Below are 20652 nucleotides of genomic sequence, written 5' to 3' on the forward strand. Positions count from 1 at the left end.
AGAAACTATCCCACTCATGACCTAGAGTTGGCGGCCATGGTGTTCGCCTTAAAAATCTGGAGGCACTACCTTTATGGTGCACAGTTTCGGGTGTTCAATGACCATAAAAGTCTTAAGTACTTGTTTGACCAGAAGGAGCTGAACATGAGGCAAAGAAGGTGGATGAAATTTCTAAAGGACTACGATTTTGAACTCTTGTATCATCCGGGGAAGGCAAATGTGGTAGCAGATGCCTTGAGTAGGAAGACGGTGCATACTGCACACCTCATGATTAAGGAAGTGGAGCTACTAGAGAAATTCCGATATATGAAGCTACAGGTGGAGTTTGGGTCTGAGTCCATTAGATTTAGTACCCTGACTATATCTAGTGACTTCTTGGACTCAATCAGAGAAAGGCAATTGTTGGATGTCAGTCTGAACATAGTTAGAGAAGAGCTTGGGTCAGATGAGGCTAGGGACTTTGATTTGGGTGATGATGATATATTGAGGTTCTAGGGCAGAGTGTGCGTGCTTGATGATGTTGAGGTGAAGAAGCTAATTCTAAAGGAAGGACACAAGAGTCGTCTTAGTCTGCATTCCAACATGACTAAGATGTACCAGGACCATAAGGAGACCTTGTGGTAGCAGGGAATGAAGAGGGATGTTGTTCAGTTTGTATCGGCCTGTTCAAAGTGAGAAGAATTACATTGAAGTAAGTCTGAGTGCTGACATTGTGATTACTTGGGTTATGTATTCAGGTGATAAATATGAGTGCAGTCAGTGAGGGAAGTGATTTCAGTGTTGACGGCAAGGTATGATATATTTTGGAATTCAATTTATTTTGAAATTTGTTATGATAAAAATGACATAACTGTATTTTTTTTATTGTTCCATATTTGTTTTAGGCATTCATGCCATAAAAAATTGATTGGTACTTTGAATAAGAAGTTAACAAAGGAACAAAAGTCATTTATTTGAGGAACACCATTTGGATGGATGGTTGAGTTGAAAGAGTCTGTGAAAATATCTAGGAATCTTTTGAGTCCGTTAATTAGTAGGTGGGTGGAAAGGTTGAGGGGTTTCACATGAGTACAGAAGTTGTTGGATTTACCTATTTAGATGTATGTCTTGGTCTAGGTTTGAGGGTGGTTGGTGAGAACATTGATTTAAACCAGGAAAGGTTAAATAGTGATTCAAAGAATTTATTTGGAGCTGCCAAACTTGTTCATATAGAAATGGTATATGACTACATTTTAAAACATAGAGCTTTGTTTAGAGGATTTTGGTAAGCTTTATGTTTTGTTAGCAATTTCTAAGTTTTTGTTACCCAATTGTAGTGGAACCGTTTTTTCTATTTTGTTTAACATTTTTTATGACCTTGGTAGTATTGGGAAATTTAATTGGAGTCGATTGGTGTATGAGTATTTGGTTGGCAGTATTTGTGAAGCTAAATTGTTCTTGAAGGAGAAATAAAGTACCAAACACTTCCATGTAGCTGGATGTGTTTATTTGTTACAGGTGGTGTATGTTAAATTAATTTCAAACTCATTTGATGACTTTAAAATATTTGGTTATGAGTTTTGACTGATTTTGATTACAATTGTGGCAGTTATGGTCTTTTGACCATTTTTTGATTTTGAATTTAAAGGATTGTCAGCGCACGACCAAGTTTCCCAGAATCTTGCATTGGATGGAAATGAAAGCAAGGGACAATGTAATTAAAAGGAGTTTGACAAATAACACTGTAAGTTGGGGGTTTTTTTGTACAATTTTTTTTTGAAATGTGTCATCTATACCTATTGATGGTTGTTGTGAATTGTTGCAGATGTTGCTACCTTTGCAGAAGAGCTGACCAATTCCTTCGTTAAAGAACGTTTTGAGGTATATGGACGTCGAAATAAGGGTAGTAAAATAGTTGACTTAATTAAAGCTTTTGAACATCAAGAAAGTGTGCTAGGGGAATTGCAAAAAGAACATTTAGACTTGAATGCAATGATGATTGAGAGGAAGAAACAATGCTAGCAGCACGAGGGCAAACTGAAGTTTTCTGAGTTGGGTGAATCAAGTGTTGGTGATTTGCATACACCTAATTCCAACCACCTCAAGGGCTTTATTGAATTTGGCGATTCTAGTGAGAGGGGTCATGTCAAAGAAGTACATTGTCCAAATCAGGAAGCATAAGAATCCAAACAGAGCAACATGTATGTGCGACAAAGGGATGGTCCTCGGATGCGTGTCAAGAGTTTTGCAATAAGAACTCCTTTTGCAACATATAGTAGGAGGAAGCACCATAAGTAATTGATTTAGAAAAGTTATGTTTGTTGTACTTAGGATTTATATTGCTAACTTTGGTATTTTTTATGTTTAGACTTTGTGGAAGTGATTTATGACAATTTTTTTGTTTGGCTTACTGCTTGATTTATGAAATTCTGAGTGGTTTATGTGAAGTTATAGTTGAATGTTGTTCATCCTAATTTTCATTGAGTGCAAATAAAGTTTATAGCAGGTGAACAGCTAATATGTATGTGGTCAGAAATTTAGTAATATTGGTTACCACACAAATCACAAATAAGTAATTATGTGCAAGATGTTGTTCACAGGTCAACACTTAATATATGATTGATCTACATTTAAAAATTTGAGAGTTATCATATCTTTCATGTTTTACCAATTATAACACACTTATTTAATATATAATATGTGATGTAGAACTTGCTAACCAAATAGCCCATACCAAAATTGATGTTCTTCAGAAAAGTTTACTCTAATCTCATACCAGATTTTTTCTACATGTGCAAATTTTTTGGACCAAGTCACTACTTAAGAGTACTTAAGTCATCATATAATTTGAATACAGATAAGAAGAATATCATGTCGAAGTTGTAGATGAATTATCCCACAAGAAGTTTGTTGATGTTCAATATGTTTCATATACGCAATTAAGGTGTTATATTTCATTAAGTATGGACTACTTATTAACATATTTACCCAAATACCTTAGATTATGAGTGTGTACAAAATGGTCACTATTTAAATTATTAGAGTTATGATGTTTTTCCTTTTTTATCAATTATCACACACCTAGTTTGGTAAGGTTTTTATTCGTAGAATATATGTTAGTAGAGACCACGAATTTGGAAGATGTGCAAAATGTTTAGTGTAGGCCAACACTTAATACTTAATTGATAAACATTTATTATTGTGAGTGTTGGCATGTATGTTATGTTCCACTTGTACCATAATTTTCCCACAGCTTTATCATGGGCAATATCCTACATTATATTTTATTCAATTTATGTGATCGACTGTAAGTGGGGTTCATACTAAAACATTTTTCATACATTAAAAATTTTGAGGGTGTGCAAAATCTTTATCGGTGGTTAACAGTTAATATACATAGATAATCATATAATATTTCTTGAGTTGAAATTAATGCACTGTAAGAGGTGTGGACTAAGATCACCAACGTTTGTTGTTGAACTGACAGTGAATTACATGGATACCAAAGTGCATAAAATAAGTTTAATATCATACATCTAGTAGATCCTTCCAAACACGTAATGTCATGAAAATTAAAATTAACAACAGAAACACAAGTTAAAAATAAATAGGATAAAAATTGAAGACATTAAACAGTCATGAATTACGTTAGTGATATATTATCCATAACAGAAGATTGAACTTTGGAGTTCTCTCCAACCTCAAAACATGGAATAATGGTGGATGAAGGAACCATCCTCTGTAGTATATCCTCCACATTAGCAATGTTAGTAGGCTGCACGTTGGGCTGCAAATTGTGTTCCATATTTGTGTTGTCATTTGCGTTTGGATTGGAATTTATACTGTCATGGGCATTGGCTTCCACGTTTTGTTTGACAACATAGTTAAGTCGCACCACAAGCATAGAAGTTTTAACTTCTTCTTTAGTTGGGGATGACTTATGTCATACTTGAAAACCTATTAATGTCATAAATTATTATATTTGTTGGAAGGGGGAGCCTTTCATTCATAAATGAAGAACAGTTTTGATGATGTCTACTGATCTAGGATAAAACATAGCTTGGTCTAGTTAGGATATGCATTAGGCAATTAGCTTCTCTTTATCAAATGTATTTCAGGCCTGCTGTGTAATTCTGCATATGATTAGTTTTTTAACTAATGGATTAGCTGTGAGTATGGTACAAAGTAAGTGAAAATATACTCACGATAATCAATTAGGTAAATTGCTAATCGAATTAGTGATAGCAAAAACCTTTGTATAAAAGCTGTTTTGGAATCTGTTTTGGGTCAGGAAAAATCAGAAAGATCACGCAGTTTTCATCTGAGATAGAGCCATCTGAGAGACACAAAGTTTCAGAAGATTCTGCAAGATAACTCAAGTACAGATCCAAGAAGAATTGATGGTTGATTCTACCATGATGGATCTTGCTTGATTCAAGGAGCATCAAGTCAAATCTGCACAGCTTAGGTGTATTCGTTTCTTGTTTTGTTTTCTGTATTTTTGATTATAGTTGCTTCAGTGTTTGAAGTGTGGACCTAGGTGCAATTGTGTGGATGCATTGCTCCTAGGGGGAGTTCTTGATTGTTGAATCAAGTTCTTGGGTTTTGGGGTTAGAATTACATAGGTGTGCTTGTAATTCTTGGAACCTTTCTGTTTAGTGGAATCCTCCTAAGTGTGTTACTTAGGAGAAGACTGGATGTAGATTCTTTTTGAATCGAACCAGTATAAATTGTGTGTCTTGCTTCTTTCTTCTCTCTCATAATCTTTCTTGATTGATTTAAACAGTCCATTAACCCAGAACTGCAAAATTGATTAATTGAGCTTTAAAACCTAAAGATTTATTCAAGATTCATCTTAAACCATATAAAAGCTTGTTAATCAATTCAGATCCCTTTGTGGTTAAGATAATTAGACAGATATGTTTTTAACAATTGGCACTAGAGCTGGTTAATCGCACGCTAATCCATTAGAAAGATCCTGTTATGTCTAATACATCTCAAACCTCTGCTGAAGGGGCATCCATTAACAGGCCCCCTCTGTTTGCTGGGAAAACTATCCCTTCTGGAAAAGTTGAATGAAAATCTTTCTTGAATCAGTAGACAAAGGGGTATGGGATACAGTGGTGAATGGACCTTTTAAACCAATTAAAATAGTGGATGGAGAGACTTTTCCTAAAGAATTCTCACAATGGACCCCTGATGAGAATAAGAGGGCACATTATGATGTTAGAGCCAAAAATATTATATCTTCTGCACTAACTTTGGATGAATTTTACAGGGTATCTGTGTGTGAATCAGCCAAAGAAATGTGGGATGTCTTGGAAGTAACCCATGAGGGCACGAATGAAGTCAAAAGGGCAAGGAAGAATACTCTCATTCAAGAGTATGAGATGTTCAGAATGAAGGCTGGAGAAAGCATTTGTGATGTGCAGAAAAGATTTACACATATAGTAAATCACCTCCTAACTCTTGGCAAGACCTTTGACAAAGAGGAACTCAATATCAAAATTTTGAAGAGCTTAAATAGGACATGGCTGCCCAAAGTTACAGCAATTTCTGAATCTAGAGATCTCACTAGCATGAGCATAGCCACTCTCTTTGGAAAATTGAGGGAACATGAATTAGAGCTTGGAATACTCAAGGAAGAAGAGGATGGAGAAAAGAGGCATATTATAGCCTTGAAGAGTGCTGTAAAATCTGCAGCAAAACTTAAGAGAGCAGAATCTGCAGATGACTCAATTGATGGAAATTTTGATAGTGAAGCCTTGAGTTTAATGGTAAAAAGGTTCTCTGAATTTTTGAAGCTTAAAAATATGACTAACAACAGTTGTGCAGGCAATAAGAGACAGTCCAAAAAGCAGGAACGTTCTCCAATCTGCTATGAGTGTGGCAAAACAGGACACATCAAACCAGATTGCCCTGTACTCAAGATGAAACAAAAACTGGAAGAGAAAAGTGAGGCAAACAAGCATAAGAAGAAAAGGAAAGCTTACAACAGTGACTCTAGCTCATCCAGTGAATCTGACGGAAGCATTGAGGAAGAAACCAACCTTTGTCTTATGGCTAGAACAAGCTCTTCTAAGAGCAGTGTGAGTAGTTTTAACTCCAATGATGATGAAAATAACTATTATGAATTACTTGATGCTTTTAATGAATTGCATAAGGAAGCCACAAAATTGCAAAAGTCAAATAATAAACGTAGAGGAGAAATTAAATGGCTTGAAGGTAGAGTAAAACAACTATAAGAGGAAAATGAAAATTTGATAACAAGTCTTGAAAAACTAGAGAAATCTAAGAAACACTCTAGGTCCAAAGATGACACAAGCTCTCCCCAATGTGAAAAATGCCCAGGACAGCTAGAAAAGATAGATTACCTAATGAAAACTCTCTCAAAATTCACTTTGGGAAGATCAAACCTTGATGCAGTGTTAGGATCTCAAAGGAGTGTGCTTAATAAAGAGGGAATAGGTTACAGTGGCAAATCTAATCCATTAGGCACTAGAAGTTTTCTAGATATGAGTAAACCAACATCTATTATCTGCACTTACTGTTCTGAACCTGGCCATTTTTCTAATTCCTGCTACTTTAAAAATTGTGGGGTTCCTAAAGGAGAATACAGATGGGTACCTAAAGGAACACCTCAAACCACTAACATGAAAGGACCCAAGTTCAATTGGGTACCTGCATCTTCTCTTTAATCTTTGTTTCAGGTGTGTCTTGATGCAAGGAAAACAATGTAGCTTTTATATAATGGATGCTCAAGACACATGAAAGGAGAGGTGAAGAACTTCTGCAGGATATCTTACAAGCCAATTATTGGTCATGTTACAAGAGGTGATAATAACAAAGGTCAAATTTTAGGCATTGCCAAGGTGAAAAGTTCCTCTTCTATTGTGATATTGCAACTGATTTAAACTGATATTGCAATACTTAATTGTTGATGTGATTTATGGCTGTCTGCACTCTGATGTTAACCTGCGCTACTGATTTCACATGCTGCGTTGTTAGTATTGTCATACTTTGTATGCCTACTGTGTTCAAACTGTGTAGCTGCTTGCCTAACCTTGGCCTTAATCCATTATCGTGTTCTGTCTAAAGCTTAGTCTGTGTTAAGTTCTGCATCACATAGTTGCTACTTAATTTCTCAAAAGGAGCCCGCTAATCCATTATGCGAAATTGTTATGCATTCTGGTCGTTATCCTGGTTATTATGCATTATCTACTGCTGCATCTTTTACTTTGCTGCGCTATTTAGTTGTTTTTTTTCCTGTCCCATCTTGAATATATCTTTTTGCTACTGTCCAAAAAGGGGGAGAATTATTTTGCCACTGCATTGATAGGCTATACTGATAGGGGGAGCATAAAATGAAAGTGATATCTGTTATATGCCTATGCTGTTGTTTGCCTTGTGTGTCTGTACTGTGTACTGCTCTTATTGTTTGCTTAATGTGCTACAGGTAGGCTTATCACAGTCCATGTTTTGGACATCATCAAAAAGGGGGAGATTGTTGGAAGGGGCAGCCTTTCATCCATAAATGAAGAACAGTTTTGATGATGTCTACTGATCTAGGATAAAACATAGCTTGGTCCAGTTAGGATATGCATTAGGCAATTAGCTTCTCTTTATCAAATGTATTCCAGGCCTGTTGTGTAATTCTGCATATGATTAGTTTTTTAACTAATGGATTAGCTGTGAGTATGGTACAAAGTAAGTGAAAATATACTCACGATAATCGATTAGGTAAATTGCTAATCGAATTAGTGACAGCAAAAACCTTTGTATAAAAGCTGTTTTGGAATCTGTTTTGGGTCAGGAAAAATCAGAAAGATCACGCAGTTTTCATCTGAGATAGAGCCATCTGAGAGACACAAAGTTTCAGAAGATTCTGCAAGATAACTCAAGTACAGATCCAAGAAGAATTGATGGTTGATTCTACCATGATGGATCTTGCTTGATTCAAGGAGCATCAAGTCAAATCTGCACAGCTTAGGTGTATTCGTTTCTTGTTTTGTTTTCTGTATTTTTGATTATAGTTGCTTCAGTGTTTGAAGTGTGGACCTAGGTGCAATTGTGTGGATGCATTGCTCCTAGGGGGAGTTCTTGATTGTTGAATCAAGTTCTTGGGTTTTGGGGTTAGAATTACATAGGTGTGCTTGTAATTCTTGGAACCTTTCTGTTTAGTGGAATCCTCCTAAGTGTGTTACTTAGGAGAAGACTGGATGTAGATTCTTTTTGAATCGAACCAGTATAAATTGTGTGTCTTGCTTCTTTCTTCTCTCTCATAATCTTTCTTGATTGATTTAAACAGTCCATTAACCCAGAACTGCGAAATTGATTAATTGAGCTTTAAAACCTAAAGATTTATTCAAGATTCATCTTAAACCATATAAAAGCTTGTTAATCAATTCAGATCCCTTTGTGGTTAAGATAATTAGACAGATCTGTTTTTAACAATATTGTGTGACTTGAAGACATGCTATGAAATAAAGAAAACATATATTTGTTTCAAGATTAGTTATTTGTCTTAACAATGTTCCTAAGTGTGATGTTGAGGTACCCAAAAGGTCTGAATATAGCAACCTATTCAATCAAAATTCATAAAGTTTTATAAGTAATTGTAGATGAAGACGAAAAACAATAAAGAGACATAATTTCATAGTTTAATTACTTCTTTCAACAATAATACAGAGTCAACACCAATGTTACTACCAAACTCACGATCCGATAGAACTTTATTGTGTAGGCTTCCCTTGGCTATATCAATTGGGTCTTGACATAGTCATTTTCCACATAAGCGATAAGTAAATAATGGACTACACCAAAATCACTAAATAAAAAATAACCTTAATAGTGATGAGCATGTCCCCAAGGTTGTTTGGTTTGCACTCTTTGACAACATAAGCCACAAAAGGCAATCTATTCATTGATTTTCTCTTTGATAGTGGAGTTATATTTTTAATGTCTCCATCGTCAACTAAACCTAGAAATTATGTGATTTTAATTAATTAAAATTCTATCATAAAAACTTCAATAGCAGTGGTTTTATAGAAAGGAAAAAAATGCTAATTGTGGTATTTGATGAACTTTTTTGCCCATGTCCATCCATTGGTATAGAAATCTTGTGCATGACTGGCAACAGCCATGTTGTTCAAAAACTCTTGTGTATTATGTGTTTCATTTAACTCTCTGTTAAGCAAAACAACCTAGGCATGTCCAGCAGGGCCAGGGATGAAAGTGGTGTTGGCGTTGCACCGTTCCAAAAATTCTTTCAAAATAGAATCATCAACAGCAAGAGCCTCCCAATGATCCATTTTGTCAACCAACAGTGGTTTCCACTTTTGCACTTAATACCTAAAACGAAAGACAAAAAAAAATGGTGAGGCAATGATATTTTAACGTAGATAATGACCAAGGTGGTGTGCGATAATTGAAGAATGCACCTACATATGTGTAGTTCAAGTAGAAGGATTGGTAACATCAGCAAACTTTTATAGACTTTAAAACATAACCCCAAATGACCAATATACCCTTCAATTGCTTTTTCAACACGACAAATTTAAAGCTTTCTCATTTTGCTTTCTTTGAAAGAGTGTGCCCTGTTACATTGCTTCTCACCCATCACACAGAGAGATCATTAAATGGCTTTTACTTCGTCCAACCTCCTTCTTCAAAAGAAATTTGGTTTGAGTGCAAGAGAAACCAACCATAGCAAAACGCAATAAATGTTGAACCTAACATTTCGCACCTGCACAAAGAAGTTTCGTATAAACCTGTCCGACGAATCGAGGTAAGTACTGTTGTGGTAGACATTGTTTGAAGGTGAATACATAACTAGAAAACCTAAAACTCAATATATATTTTTTCGTTGTTAAAAAATGAATGCATTTAATACTTTCTATAGTAAGGTCATGTGGTATGGTTTTCAAAGGAAACTTACTAAAATGACCATAAAACGTAACTTTGTCCTACTCTGTATGTTGTTGCATTAGAAATTAGATGAGTATGTGTTAATTTTTTTCGAACCTAAGGGAGTTGTATGGATTACTTGTAGATGGATTACTTACAAGAAAACAACGCAATAGTTTTGGAGGACATCAATTTATTAGAAGAAGATACGGATAGTGGAACTATCTTCCACGAGGAAGGCATTCATAAGGAAGACAACGAAAAGCACTCTAAGGATGTCGTTTCTCCGTGTGTTGGAATGTATTTTGATAGTGTTAACGACGTCAAGAAATTTTACAAAGAATATGCTATTAGAAGTGGTTTCGGGACAAGAATCAAAACTTCGAGAAAAGACGATGACAATCATTTATGTTACTTCAAATTAGTGTGTTCGCGAGAGGGAAAGTGTGTGTCCTCCATACCACCTGAAATGAAGACACTACCGACACAAAGAAAACAATGTCATGCACGCATTATTGTGGTTAGAAAAGAAGATAAGTGGATGATTAGCAGTGTGGTCCATGAACACAATCATGACGTAAGTCCTTCCAAGTCCAGACTAATTCGTCGGAATAGGATGTTGAATATGCAAGCCAAAAGAACCCTTGACATAAATGACGAAGCGGATGTGCGTATTCACAAGAGCTTTCATTCTTTGGTGTGTGATGTAAGGGGTTTGAGAACTTACATTTTGTTGAAAGAGACGCAAGAAACTATGTTGGTCAGCAACGACGCGCTTTAGGGAAGGAAGGTGACGGACAGGCTTTATTAAACCACTTTTCCAGTATGAGAGAGTTGAACAAAGACTTTTTTTTTTTAAAATTGACGTTGATGCAGATAATCGCATAACCAATATATTTTGGGCAGATGGAAGGAGTCGGGCTGCATATGCAAATTTTGGTGACATTGTGTCCTTCGACACCACATGCTTAAATAATAAGTACGATATGTCTTTTGCACCATTTGTGGGTGTTAATCATCATGGTCAATCAATCTTATTAGGGTGTGGGCTTCTATGTGCTGAAGACACTTGTACATTTGTGTGGCTATTTCGAAGTTGGTTGCGATGCATGGGAAATAAAGCCCCTCAAGGAATTGTCACTGATCAATGCAAGGCCATGCAAAATGCCATTGAAATTGTCTTCCCCAACACACGACAGTGTTGGTGCCTTTGGCACATCATGAAAAAACTACCAGAAAAATTGGTGGGACATACCAAATACAAGGAAATCAAGCATGGTGTAAAACAATTGGTATATGAGTCAGATAATGCTGAAGATTTTGAGAATGGGTGGGCAAAATTCATTGAAAAGTATGATCTACAACTTAATGAATGTCTTTACACTCTTTACGAAGAAAGACGTCGATGGGTTCCTCGTTATTTGAAATCTCATTTCTGGGCAGGCATGTCCGCAAACCCTAAGCCTTTCAAGGTTTAGTCGCGAGGGAGATTCTGCCACACTGTGCTATCTTTTGTGCTCAACGTCTTTTGCTATCTTCCTTCGCCAGATGAACCACTCCAAAAACCATTGTCATTGCCAGTGAGAAGAGAAACTACGAGTGCGTGGAGAGAAGGGGGTGAGAAGAGAAACTACGAGTGAGTGTGCCGGAGAAAAGAGAAATTGTTCAAATTTTCGAGTAAAAAACCCTTCATGAGACAAATCACTCCTTGCCGGTTAGAAGACAAACTACGACTGTGCGGAGAGAAATGGGTTAGAAGAGAAACTTCGAGTGAGTGCGCGGGAGAAAAGAGAAACGGTTCAAATCCTCGAGTAAATACCACGTCTACATCTAAAATGGTTTTATAAAATTAATTTTAATTAAAAAAATAAAAGCCACCTATGCATGCCATCTCATGGAGTCAAAAAAGAGGTCAGAATATGGAGTCAGTTTATCATTTTCCTTAAAAGAATGGATTAGATACATGCTCTTCTTACAAAGATAAGAAGACAATTTGATGACGAGAACTATTTACTCCCTTCAACTTTAGCATCTTGGTGTATGCTTCATTAAATTCACTTTTCATTTTCGGAAGAAAAGCATAGTCTAAATAAATAGTTTAGTCCTAAATTAGTCATTTTAAGCATTATTAATTCCATCCATAGTTTTCATAAGAAAAATATATTCACTAGTGTAAAATAAGCTTTTTATATCGGTTAAAAAAGGCTTTTTATACCGGTTCTAGCATCGGTATAGATGCAGGTGGTATAGAAAGTTTGATCTTTCTACATCGGTTCCATGACAGGTATAAAAAATTTATTTTTTATACCATTTCTAAAACCAGTATAGAAAGTCCTCTTGGAAATGGAAGGTTATGTAAGAAAAAAAATGACTTACTATACCGATTATAGTTCTAACCGGTATAAAAAGTTACACATTTTACACCAAATATGACCTCAACCGGTATAAAAAGTGATTTATTATTTTTTATTTGAAACATTCGTTTATGCTTCTTACCTCATAGCAAACCTGTATATAATTACCCAAAACATCCAGAAAACAAATCTCATTCAATCTAATATTTACATGAAATAGAATCTAATGTTTATATGAAATATAATACTACTCCAAAGTGAATTACTATATAAGTCATAAAATACCTAACATCATCTTATATACTGTATATAATTATCCAAAACATCCAGAAAACAATTCTCATTCAATCTAATATTTACGTGAAATAGAATCTAATGTTTATATGAAATATAATACTACTCCAAAACGAATTACTATATAAGTCATAAAACACCTAACATCATTTTATATAAACACTCAAAAGAAATGAAGCCCACTGCTCACGAACTTCCTTCAAGACTCCTTGATCCATTGGAGATGTGTCATTGAAAATCTACACAATGAATAGTTGAGTCAACAATCTTTTAGTGATAAATACTTAAGATGTGATTTATAAATTGTACATATTACCATATCCCATGAGTCAACAATGTTTGCGGATATGATTCTATGCATGTGCCTCATGGTATAATATCCACACTCATAGCTTCTCGGTTGACGTGAGCACTACAAGTTAAATTCATATAATATCATAAATTTGATAATTGTATTTCAACAGTTTGAAGATTAACTACTTACAGTTGGCGCAATGAATTGCAACTTCTTTCTAGAAGTGATTTGTTGTCCCTGCAACCTAGAATGAGCCTCAACCGCTTTGTAAAATTTAATGTATATTGAAATTGTGCCTAATATGGAACTTAGTAAAATTAAATTATATAACAGAAAAAATAAGTTAATAGAAAAAACTTACGCTTGTAAAGTACTTTTAATTTTCAAAGTGTTAGGCTTCTTGTGTGATGAACACAAAAGAACCACAACAAACTTATGAGGAAGAATTATCAGCAACTGCCAGTGACCCCTACAGATTCAAATATCATTATATACAATTATGTTTTACATAAATATAATTTAATGTATAAAAGACATTCTTACTGCTACAAATAAGGCGCTAAGTACACTTCTTTTTTCCCAACATCAAATGCCTCTAATAGGTACTTTTGAACCTCTTCACTTTTATTCCCAACGCCTTGAATGGCAATAGGATCAATAAATCCATATATATGATCATTCTTCTTCTCAGTGCATCTACGATGTAAATACCTTAAACATTGAAAATAAATAATATAAGAATAACATATTGAATATATTCAAACTTCATAAAAGTAATAAAAGTTTACTTACAACAACCAAAGTTGTATTACTGATATACATAACATATCAGTGCCAGAGAGAACTTTAAAAATATCCTTTTGACATATAAAAAATGGGGTGTTGAAGGTCCTATTTGTGGCTTGGGGAGGCATTTCTAATTGTATAGGTTGCAAGGCGATAGTCGCTGCCATTGCACCAAGTCGTTCTAGAATTGTCTATTGTGGTAATGATTCATTCACATCTTCCTTTTCTTGTACTCTAATCTGCTATACATATTTAAAGTAATAAATAACATTAGTATACACCGATGTAAATAAATGCATAATTAAAACAAGTAAGGACAATTACCTCCTTTGCAATTACTTTTGCTAATCTAACTGGCCAAAGGATAAAATTTTCAGGGGCCTGCCCCACTGTCTTAACCTCTTGAGTGGGCACTAGGACTCGAGCAGTAGCATCTCGAACATCTACAACCACTACTCTCATCATATCATCTGCAATGGTTGCATGGTGTATGGTTGACCCCAATGCATACATTTTACCTAAGGTAACCAAATAATATTTGTAAAATAAATAAGACAATATAATTAGGCTAAAACAAATACATGCAAAACAATATAATTAGACAAATTACCTAAAACCACCAAGGACTGTAGGAGATCATCAATGAACAACTTGTAATCTGCATCAACAGTGAGAGAAGCCTCTTCAAGAGGAACATCACAACTCCCCTTTGTGCTTACACAAATAAGAGAAGGTTGTTGAGGAGGATTACAAGGTTGGGCTGAGGGAGAGGCTAACTCTGCTCTCATGTCTGCTAACAATTGTGCCTTCATATCAAAGTACTCTTTCTTCATCTCCTTCTTAATCTCCTCCCTAATTTCCTCCCTCATTTGTTCTCTCATTTCTTCTTTGATGGACATGATGACTTCCTCATTGATATTTACTTTATTATGATTAGCTGATGGAGGACCAAAGAATTGATGGATGCCTACAAATTTTCTAACACCACAAACACGTCCAGGATGCTTTGGACGACCAATGGCAACTGCCAATATGTCCTCACGCCCTTGTGGAGTGAATGATCCTTGTGTGCTTTGCTCAACCAGCTCATCCTACAACACAAAAACTTTAAGTTAAGATTAAAAAATATATTAATACACATTTAAAAATAAATTAGTTTGAGTTACTTACAATACACCTAGCTACACTTTCTGTTTCTGCAGATATGTAATCCCCTGTTGGTTTTTGACGAGCTCTTTTCCATTTATCATGGCGAGGAGGATGAGTAACAGTACTCCCACTGGAATTAGAGGCAGATGCCTCTTTCATCATCTTCTGCTCCAATTTATCATAACCCCCACGAGACAATCTATGAGGGTGGACATTCTTTTTTGCTATCTCTTGTGCAGCTTTCCTCTTAGCCTATGAGCACCAAAGTATAAAGAATGATTTATGTTAGCAATATGTTCAATTAAATAGTTAAACCTACATATAATATGAATTTACCTGAAAGACAGGATTTAATGGCCTTTCCTTAAAAGCCTGCCATGTGTCTTCATCAAGGAATGGATACTTCTCACAAGGGTTTCTATCACTTAAGGGACCATAGATATAACGACTTGTAAGGTCCGTCTTAAAACCCTTCCATCGTTCCCCAGCAAATGAAATCCATTTCGTCCTCAACAGATTACTGTTCGGGACATCATATGTGACCTGTATAATAAGAATGGATTACATATGTTAAATATCAGTTATATATGTACGTAATAAATTATATAAGTTAAGATTTCATACTTGGACACTTAGCCAAATTTGATTCTTTACTGTCTCTGGAACATGGTCCCAATCATCTATAAGAATGGATGACTTGCTCCTACCAAGCAAGGCCACATAGCTGGTGAATTTTGTGTTATTATCTCCCAAAGCTTTACCAGTTTGCATATCAAACTGGATAGGCAATCTCTGATCCGCACTACGACTGACTGTTAACTCTCTCAACCTAGTTCCACGCCTACCATTTTTTTTGGTACACGTATGAATCTTGTCCCCACCTTTTAAAGGTAAAAGGTCACCAAATGGTGTGTCACCGGACATTTTCCTATTCAAATAAATAATAAATAATTTCTATGAGCTATTCGACAAAATTAACAAGTGAATATGAATACTGCTTGTAGAAAAATTACTGTCTATTGCAGAACTATCCATATATGTTATAAAAGAAAAACTCAAGTCATAAAACAGGAAGAAAGAATTAATCAAAGATATCTGAAAAATATATTTAAAGCACAAACAGTTTATCTTGCAATGTATTTAAAATGTTTAGGAATTTAAGTAGCAATCACCTCAATCGTGAACAAATTTAACACGAAATAAACATTTCAAATATGGGAGAATCTGGAGTTCAAGGAATATATACAAAATCAATCAATAAACTACTAAGTGAAAGTTATTCAAATTTCAAATATGATAAAACCTGAAAATTAAAAATCAAGTACAATTGTGAACAATTTGTATATATATACACAACCACCAGCACTAACAGGATCACATCACCTATTTCTTTCTTTCTCTGGTCGTTCTTTCTCTTATACTTCTATGGTTGACTTAGTCATTTACTTTTCAATTCTTTTCTTATGTATCTTCTTAAGCCTTATACCGAGAAAACTAGAAAACACAAACAAGAAAGCCAAGGAAACACCTTATAAGATAAGTGAAGAATTGGACATAATTGAAGCATTCAGAATCACACTTAGAACAAATCACGCTTTCTTCGGACTATGATTCTGAATTATTCTATCATGTACGATTTTCACTTATAATTCCAATTAGAAGCTTCCAATCAAAGTAGTACAACAATTTTGCAAGGGTTAGTTCCACAACTCTGGATGCAAATGTGCTTCCAGGCATATCTTCTTTCAACACCAAAAGGAATGTACTTCGAAGACTCTTTATTTGAATTTATCATACAATGTATTAAAGGATCTAAGAATTTGATCATCTTTGGCTTTTCACTTATCTTCATAACATAATATCCTTTTTCATTGACTCTTCAAATCATCTCACCTAATAAAACTCTAGACATATCATTCAAGGAAAACAAAAACATATCATATTATTAAAGAAAAATAAAAACATATCAATCCAGCAATGATATTTGTTGTAACCTAGTCATCATCCTTGAACTCTTTATAAGTGGTGTGGGTGTACTCATCTCCTTTCTTTACTCCTTCTTTACTTTAATTAGTCTTTTCATCCTATTTGATTGCACAGTTGGGTTTTTTTCCACTCTTCGAATCAAATTTTTAGACATATTTAGTTCATCGAGTTAAATAACCTTTATTCATAGTTAAATGCATTGTTTTCCTTGAGAACAAAATATTCTCGTTTTCCTGCACTAGAAGCAAAATATTCTTGTTGAAAGTAGACAACTTATGCAAGTTCAAAGAAGTAGTTGGTTGTATGTATAGCCGTACTTTTTTCCTTTTCATATTTTGAAATCTTTATAAACACACATAAATGTATATCTTGCAATATATCAACCAGTTCACTATTGTAACTTTAGGGTTTTAAAGAATATTCACATAATCATATAGAAAAAGTAGAATATAAAAGTTACCTGAAAGCAATGGGTATTAGGTTATCTTGTTTGTAATGGCTTCTGACCAAAACTTCGAACCTACCCACCTATGAAGAATATAAAAGAAACAAAGATGAAGTGAACCACATGAATCATAGTTTTTAAAACAATGAACAAGAAGGGATAAAATGTACCAATGAACTTGAACTGAGAAAGATGAAGAGGGTGAAGAAAAGCCATACACAAGTTTATGAGCACATAAATAAATGGGTCAAGTTAGAACGTTCTCCCACAACCCTTCGTTGTGGTCATCACGTACGGCATGAACATCATCTACTTCATTGTCAACATTCAAGGTCGGCATATTTGATGAGAAGGATGGAGTTTCGCTAATATCAAGTATCAATTCATCATTGTAATCAGTATAATGTATGGTTCTGCCTTGGAGAACCACTGACCACCTTTTGTTAGCGGGATCAGTGACATAAAACACTTGTTTTGCTTGAGATGCCATGATGAATGGCTCTTTAGTATAACCTTCCTTTTCTAGGTCAACCAAGGTAAAACCTAGATCATCAGTCTTCACGCCAGTATTACCATCAACCCACTTACATTTAAAAATAGGTACTCTAAAACTTGTGTAATCTATTACCCAAATATCTTCAATTACACCAAAGTAGCACATTGAGGCCATAATCGGATATTTATCCTTTGAACTTGAGAAATGCATTGATTCAGCTACAACCATTACTCCACTATTCTGTGTGGTGCTTTTTTCATCTTCGTCTTTTGTATTAAATGTATAATTGTTTATATCATACCCACTCCAGCATAAGACATCATAGTTTGGCTCACTTGCTAGCCAATTTAATGTATCAGAAGTTGTATTGTCATTTTGAACCTGTTGTTTGAACCACTTCAAAAAAGTTTTGTTGTGCTCATTAATGACCCACTTTTGAGACATTCGTGGATTATTTCTCTTCACAATATCTTTATGAGTACTTAAATAGGGGATGACTTCTTTATTGTTATTCAATATATATAAATGTGCTTGGAGAACTTCATCTCTACTCGAAGTTATAACTTTTGCACTTCGAGTACCCTTACCAGCATCTCTTCCATGGTAACGAGACTTCGGTACCCCTATAGCTTCAACTTGTGATAAGTAGTCTGTACAAAACTCAATAGCTTCCTCTGCAATATATCTTTCAACAATTGATGCTTCTGGACGATATTGGTTCTTTACATACCCTTTCAATATCTTCATGTATCGCTCAATAGGGTACATCCACCGTAAGAATACTGGACCACAAATTCTAACTTCTCGGACTAAATGAATAATCAGATGGACCATAATATCAAAGAATGATGGAGGAAAGTACATCTCCAACTGACACAATATGAGTACAGCCTCATTTTCTAACTGATCCAACTTCTCAATATCGATAACCTTACTACATATTGCATTAAAAAAGAAGCACAATCTTGTTAAGGTATATCTAACATTCTTAGGCAATATGCCTCGAATAGCCACTGGTAGAAGTTGTTGCATCAATACATGACAATCATGAGATTTTAATCCAAGTAATTTTAGATCTTTCATGGATACAAGTCTTTTAAAATTGGAAGAGTAACCTAGTGGAACTTTCACACCTTGTAAAATCTCACAAAAACTTCTCTTCTCTTGTTTAGACAATGTGTGACATGCTGGAGGCAAGTATGTTCGCTTACCATGTGATTGTGGAGCTAATTGTTCTCTTATACCCATTTCAACTAAGTCCAAACGAGCATTTAGACCATCTTTCGTCTTGCCTTGAATATTGAGGAGTGTTCCGATAATACTATCACACACATTTTTCTCTACATGCATAACATCTATACAATGTCTCACATCAAGCACCCTCCAATATGGGAGATCAAAGAAAATTGACTTTTTCTTCCATATGTTGCTTGAAGTGCCTTTATTTTTCATCTTTCCAAACACATCCCCAATGTCTTTCACACGCTCATATACTTGTGACCCACTTAAAACCATTGGAGCTAATTCATTTTCTTGACACCCATTAAATGCTTTCTTCAATTTACGATATGGATGGTTTGTACTAAGAAATCTTCGATGTCCAAGATATATTGTTTTCCTTCCATGTTGTAGTTGATGGTGACATGTGCCTTCTTCACATATAGGGCATGCTTTGTGACCCTTAGTGCTATATCCACTTAAATTACCATACGCTGGAAAGTCGTTGATTGACAAAATAACATGGCATGCAACTTGAATGAATCACTAATGTACCCATCAAACATATCAACACCCTCCTCCCATAACATCTTCAAATCTTCAACTAATGGGGTTAAATAAATATCAATGTCGTTTCCTGGTTGTCTTGGACCCGAGATCATTAAGGATAACATAACATATTTGCGTTTCATGCACAACCAAGGAGGTAAATTGTAAATCACTAATAGAACAGGCCATGAACTATGTTTACTGCTCAAGTTACCATATGGATTCATTCCATCTGTAGCAAGTCCAAATCTAATGTTCCTTGAATCATTGGAGAAATTTGGGAACATGGAATCAATTTTCTTCCATTGCAAACCATCTGCTAGATGTCTCAAATGGCCATCTGTTATACGTCCATCTGCATGCCATCTCATGAGTTTTGCATCATTTGCATTGCTAAATAAACGTTTCAACCGTGGAACTACAGGAAGATACCACAAAACATTCGCCGAAGGACCCTTACTATTAGATTCAAACTCACTATGTTTTTGTTTGTATCGTGACACCCCACATCGTGGACATTGATGTAACATGGCTAACTCCTTCCTGTACAAGACACAATCATTTGGGCATGCATGAATTTTTTGATACTCCATACCCATCGGACACAATATCTTTCTCGCATCATAATTGCGTGTTGGCAACGTGTTACCTTTAGGAAGCATGTCACTCAACAACTCAAGTAATTCCGTGAAGCTTTTATCAGTCCACCCATTTCTTGCCTTCACATTGAACAATTTTAATACCGCTGACAATCGAGTATACTTAGTGCATTCTGCGTACAGAGGTTTTTCTGCGTCATTGCACAAATTGTCATACACATTTGCACGTTGAAAGGAATCATGTCCAATATCACGAATCATTTCCTCCATTCGATCATCCATCTCTAAATCAACTTCTTCTGCTTCAGACACATCTACACTTGGCATGTCTATTAATTCACCATGCCATATCCACTTTGTGTAGCTCTTTAAGAAACCATCACAAAGAACATGCTCCCGAATAATGTCAGTCGGTAGTTTTCTCTCATTCAAACAATTAACACACGGGCAGTAGAATTTTCCATTATTATCCGGAACATTCATATTTGCAAATTCAAGAAATTCTTCTACTCCATTCTCATATTCATTTGTTGTGCGTAAAAAATTTATCCAACTCCGATCCATTGTTGTGTGTATAAGTTAACACCACTACTTTT

General features: G+C 35.2%; 2 protein-coding genes and 1 pseudogene across 2 annotated transcripts; all 3 read right to left on the minus strand.

Annotated features, from left to right (window-relative positions):
• Positions 1-10483: 10483 nt before the first annotated feature.
• On the minus strand, positions 10484-15687 carry LOC146886808 (uncharacterized; annotated as a pseudogene).
• Positions 15688-17441: 1754 nt separating this feature from the next.
• Positions 17442-19410, minus strand: LOC114180496 (uncharacterized). The gene has a single exon (XM_028066810.2). It carries the CDS (start codon positions 19203-19205, stop codon positions 17442-17444), a length of 1764 nt encoding a protein of 587 aa, XP_027922611.1. The 5' UTR covers positions 19206-19410.
• LOC114180495 (uncharacterized) lies at positions 19388-20620 on the minus strand. Its single transcript, XM_085671881.1, has one exon. The coding sequence runs from the start codon at positions 20618-20620 to the stop codon at positions 19388-19390; it is 1233 nt and encodes a 410-aa protein (XP_085528007.1).
• Positions 20621-20652: the final 32 nt, after the last annotated feature.

This window comes from Vigna unguiculata, chromosome 4 (genome assembly GCF_037176805.1).
Source record: "Vigna unguiculata cultivar grain cowpea cultivar isolate G323 ecotype 2 chromosome 4, ASM3717680v1, whole genome shotgun sequence".
In the NCBI taxonomy this organism is placed as follows: domain Eukaryota; kingdom Viridiplantae; phylum Streptophyta; class Magnoliopsida; order Fabales; family Fabaceae; genus Vigna; species Vigna unguiculata.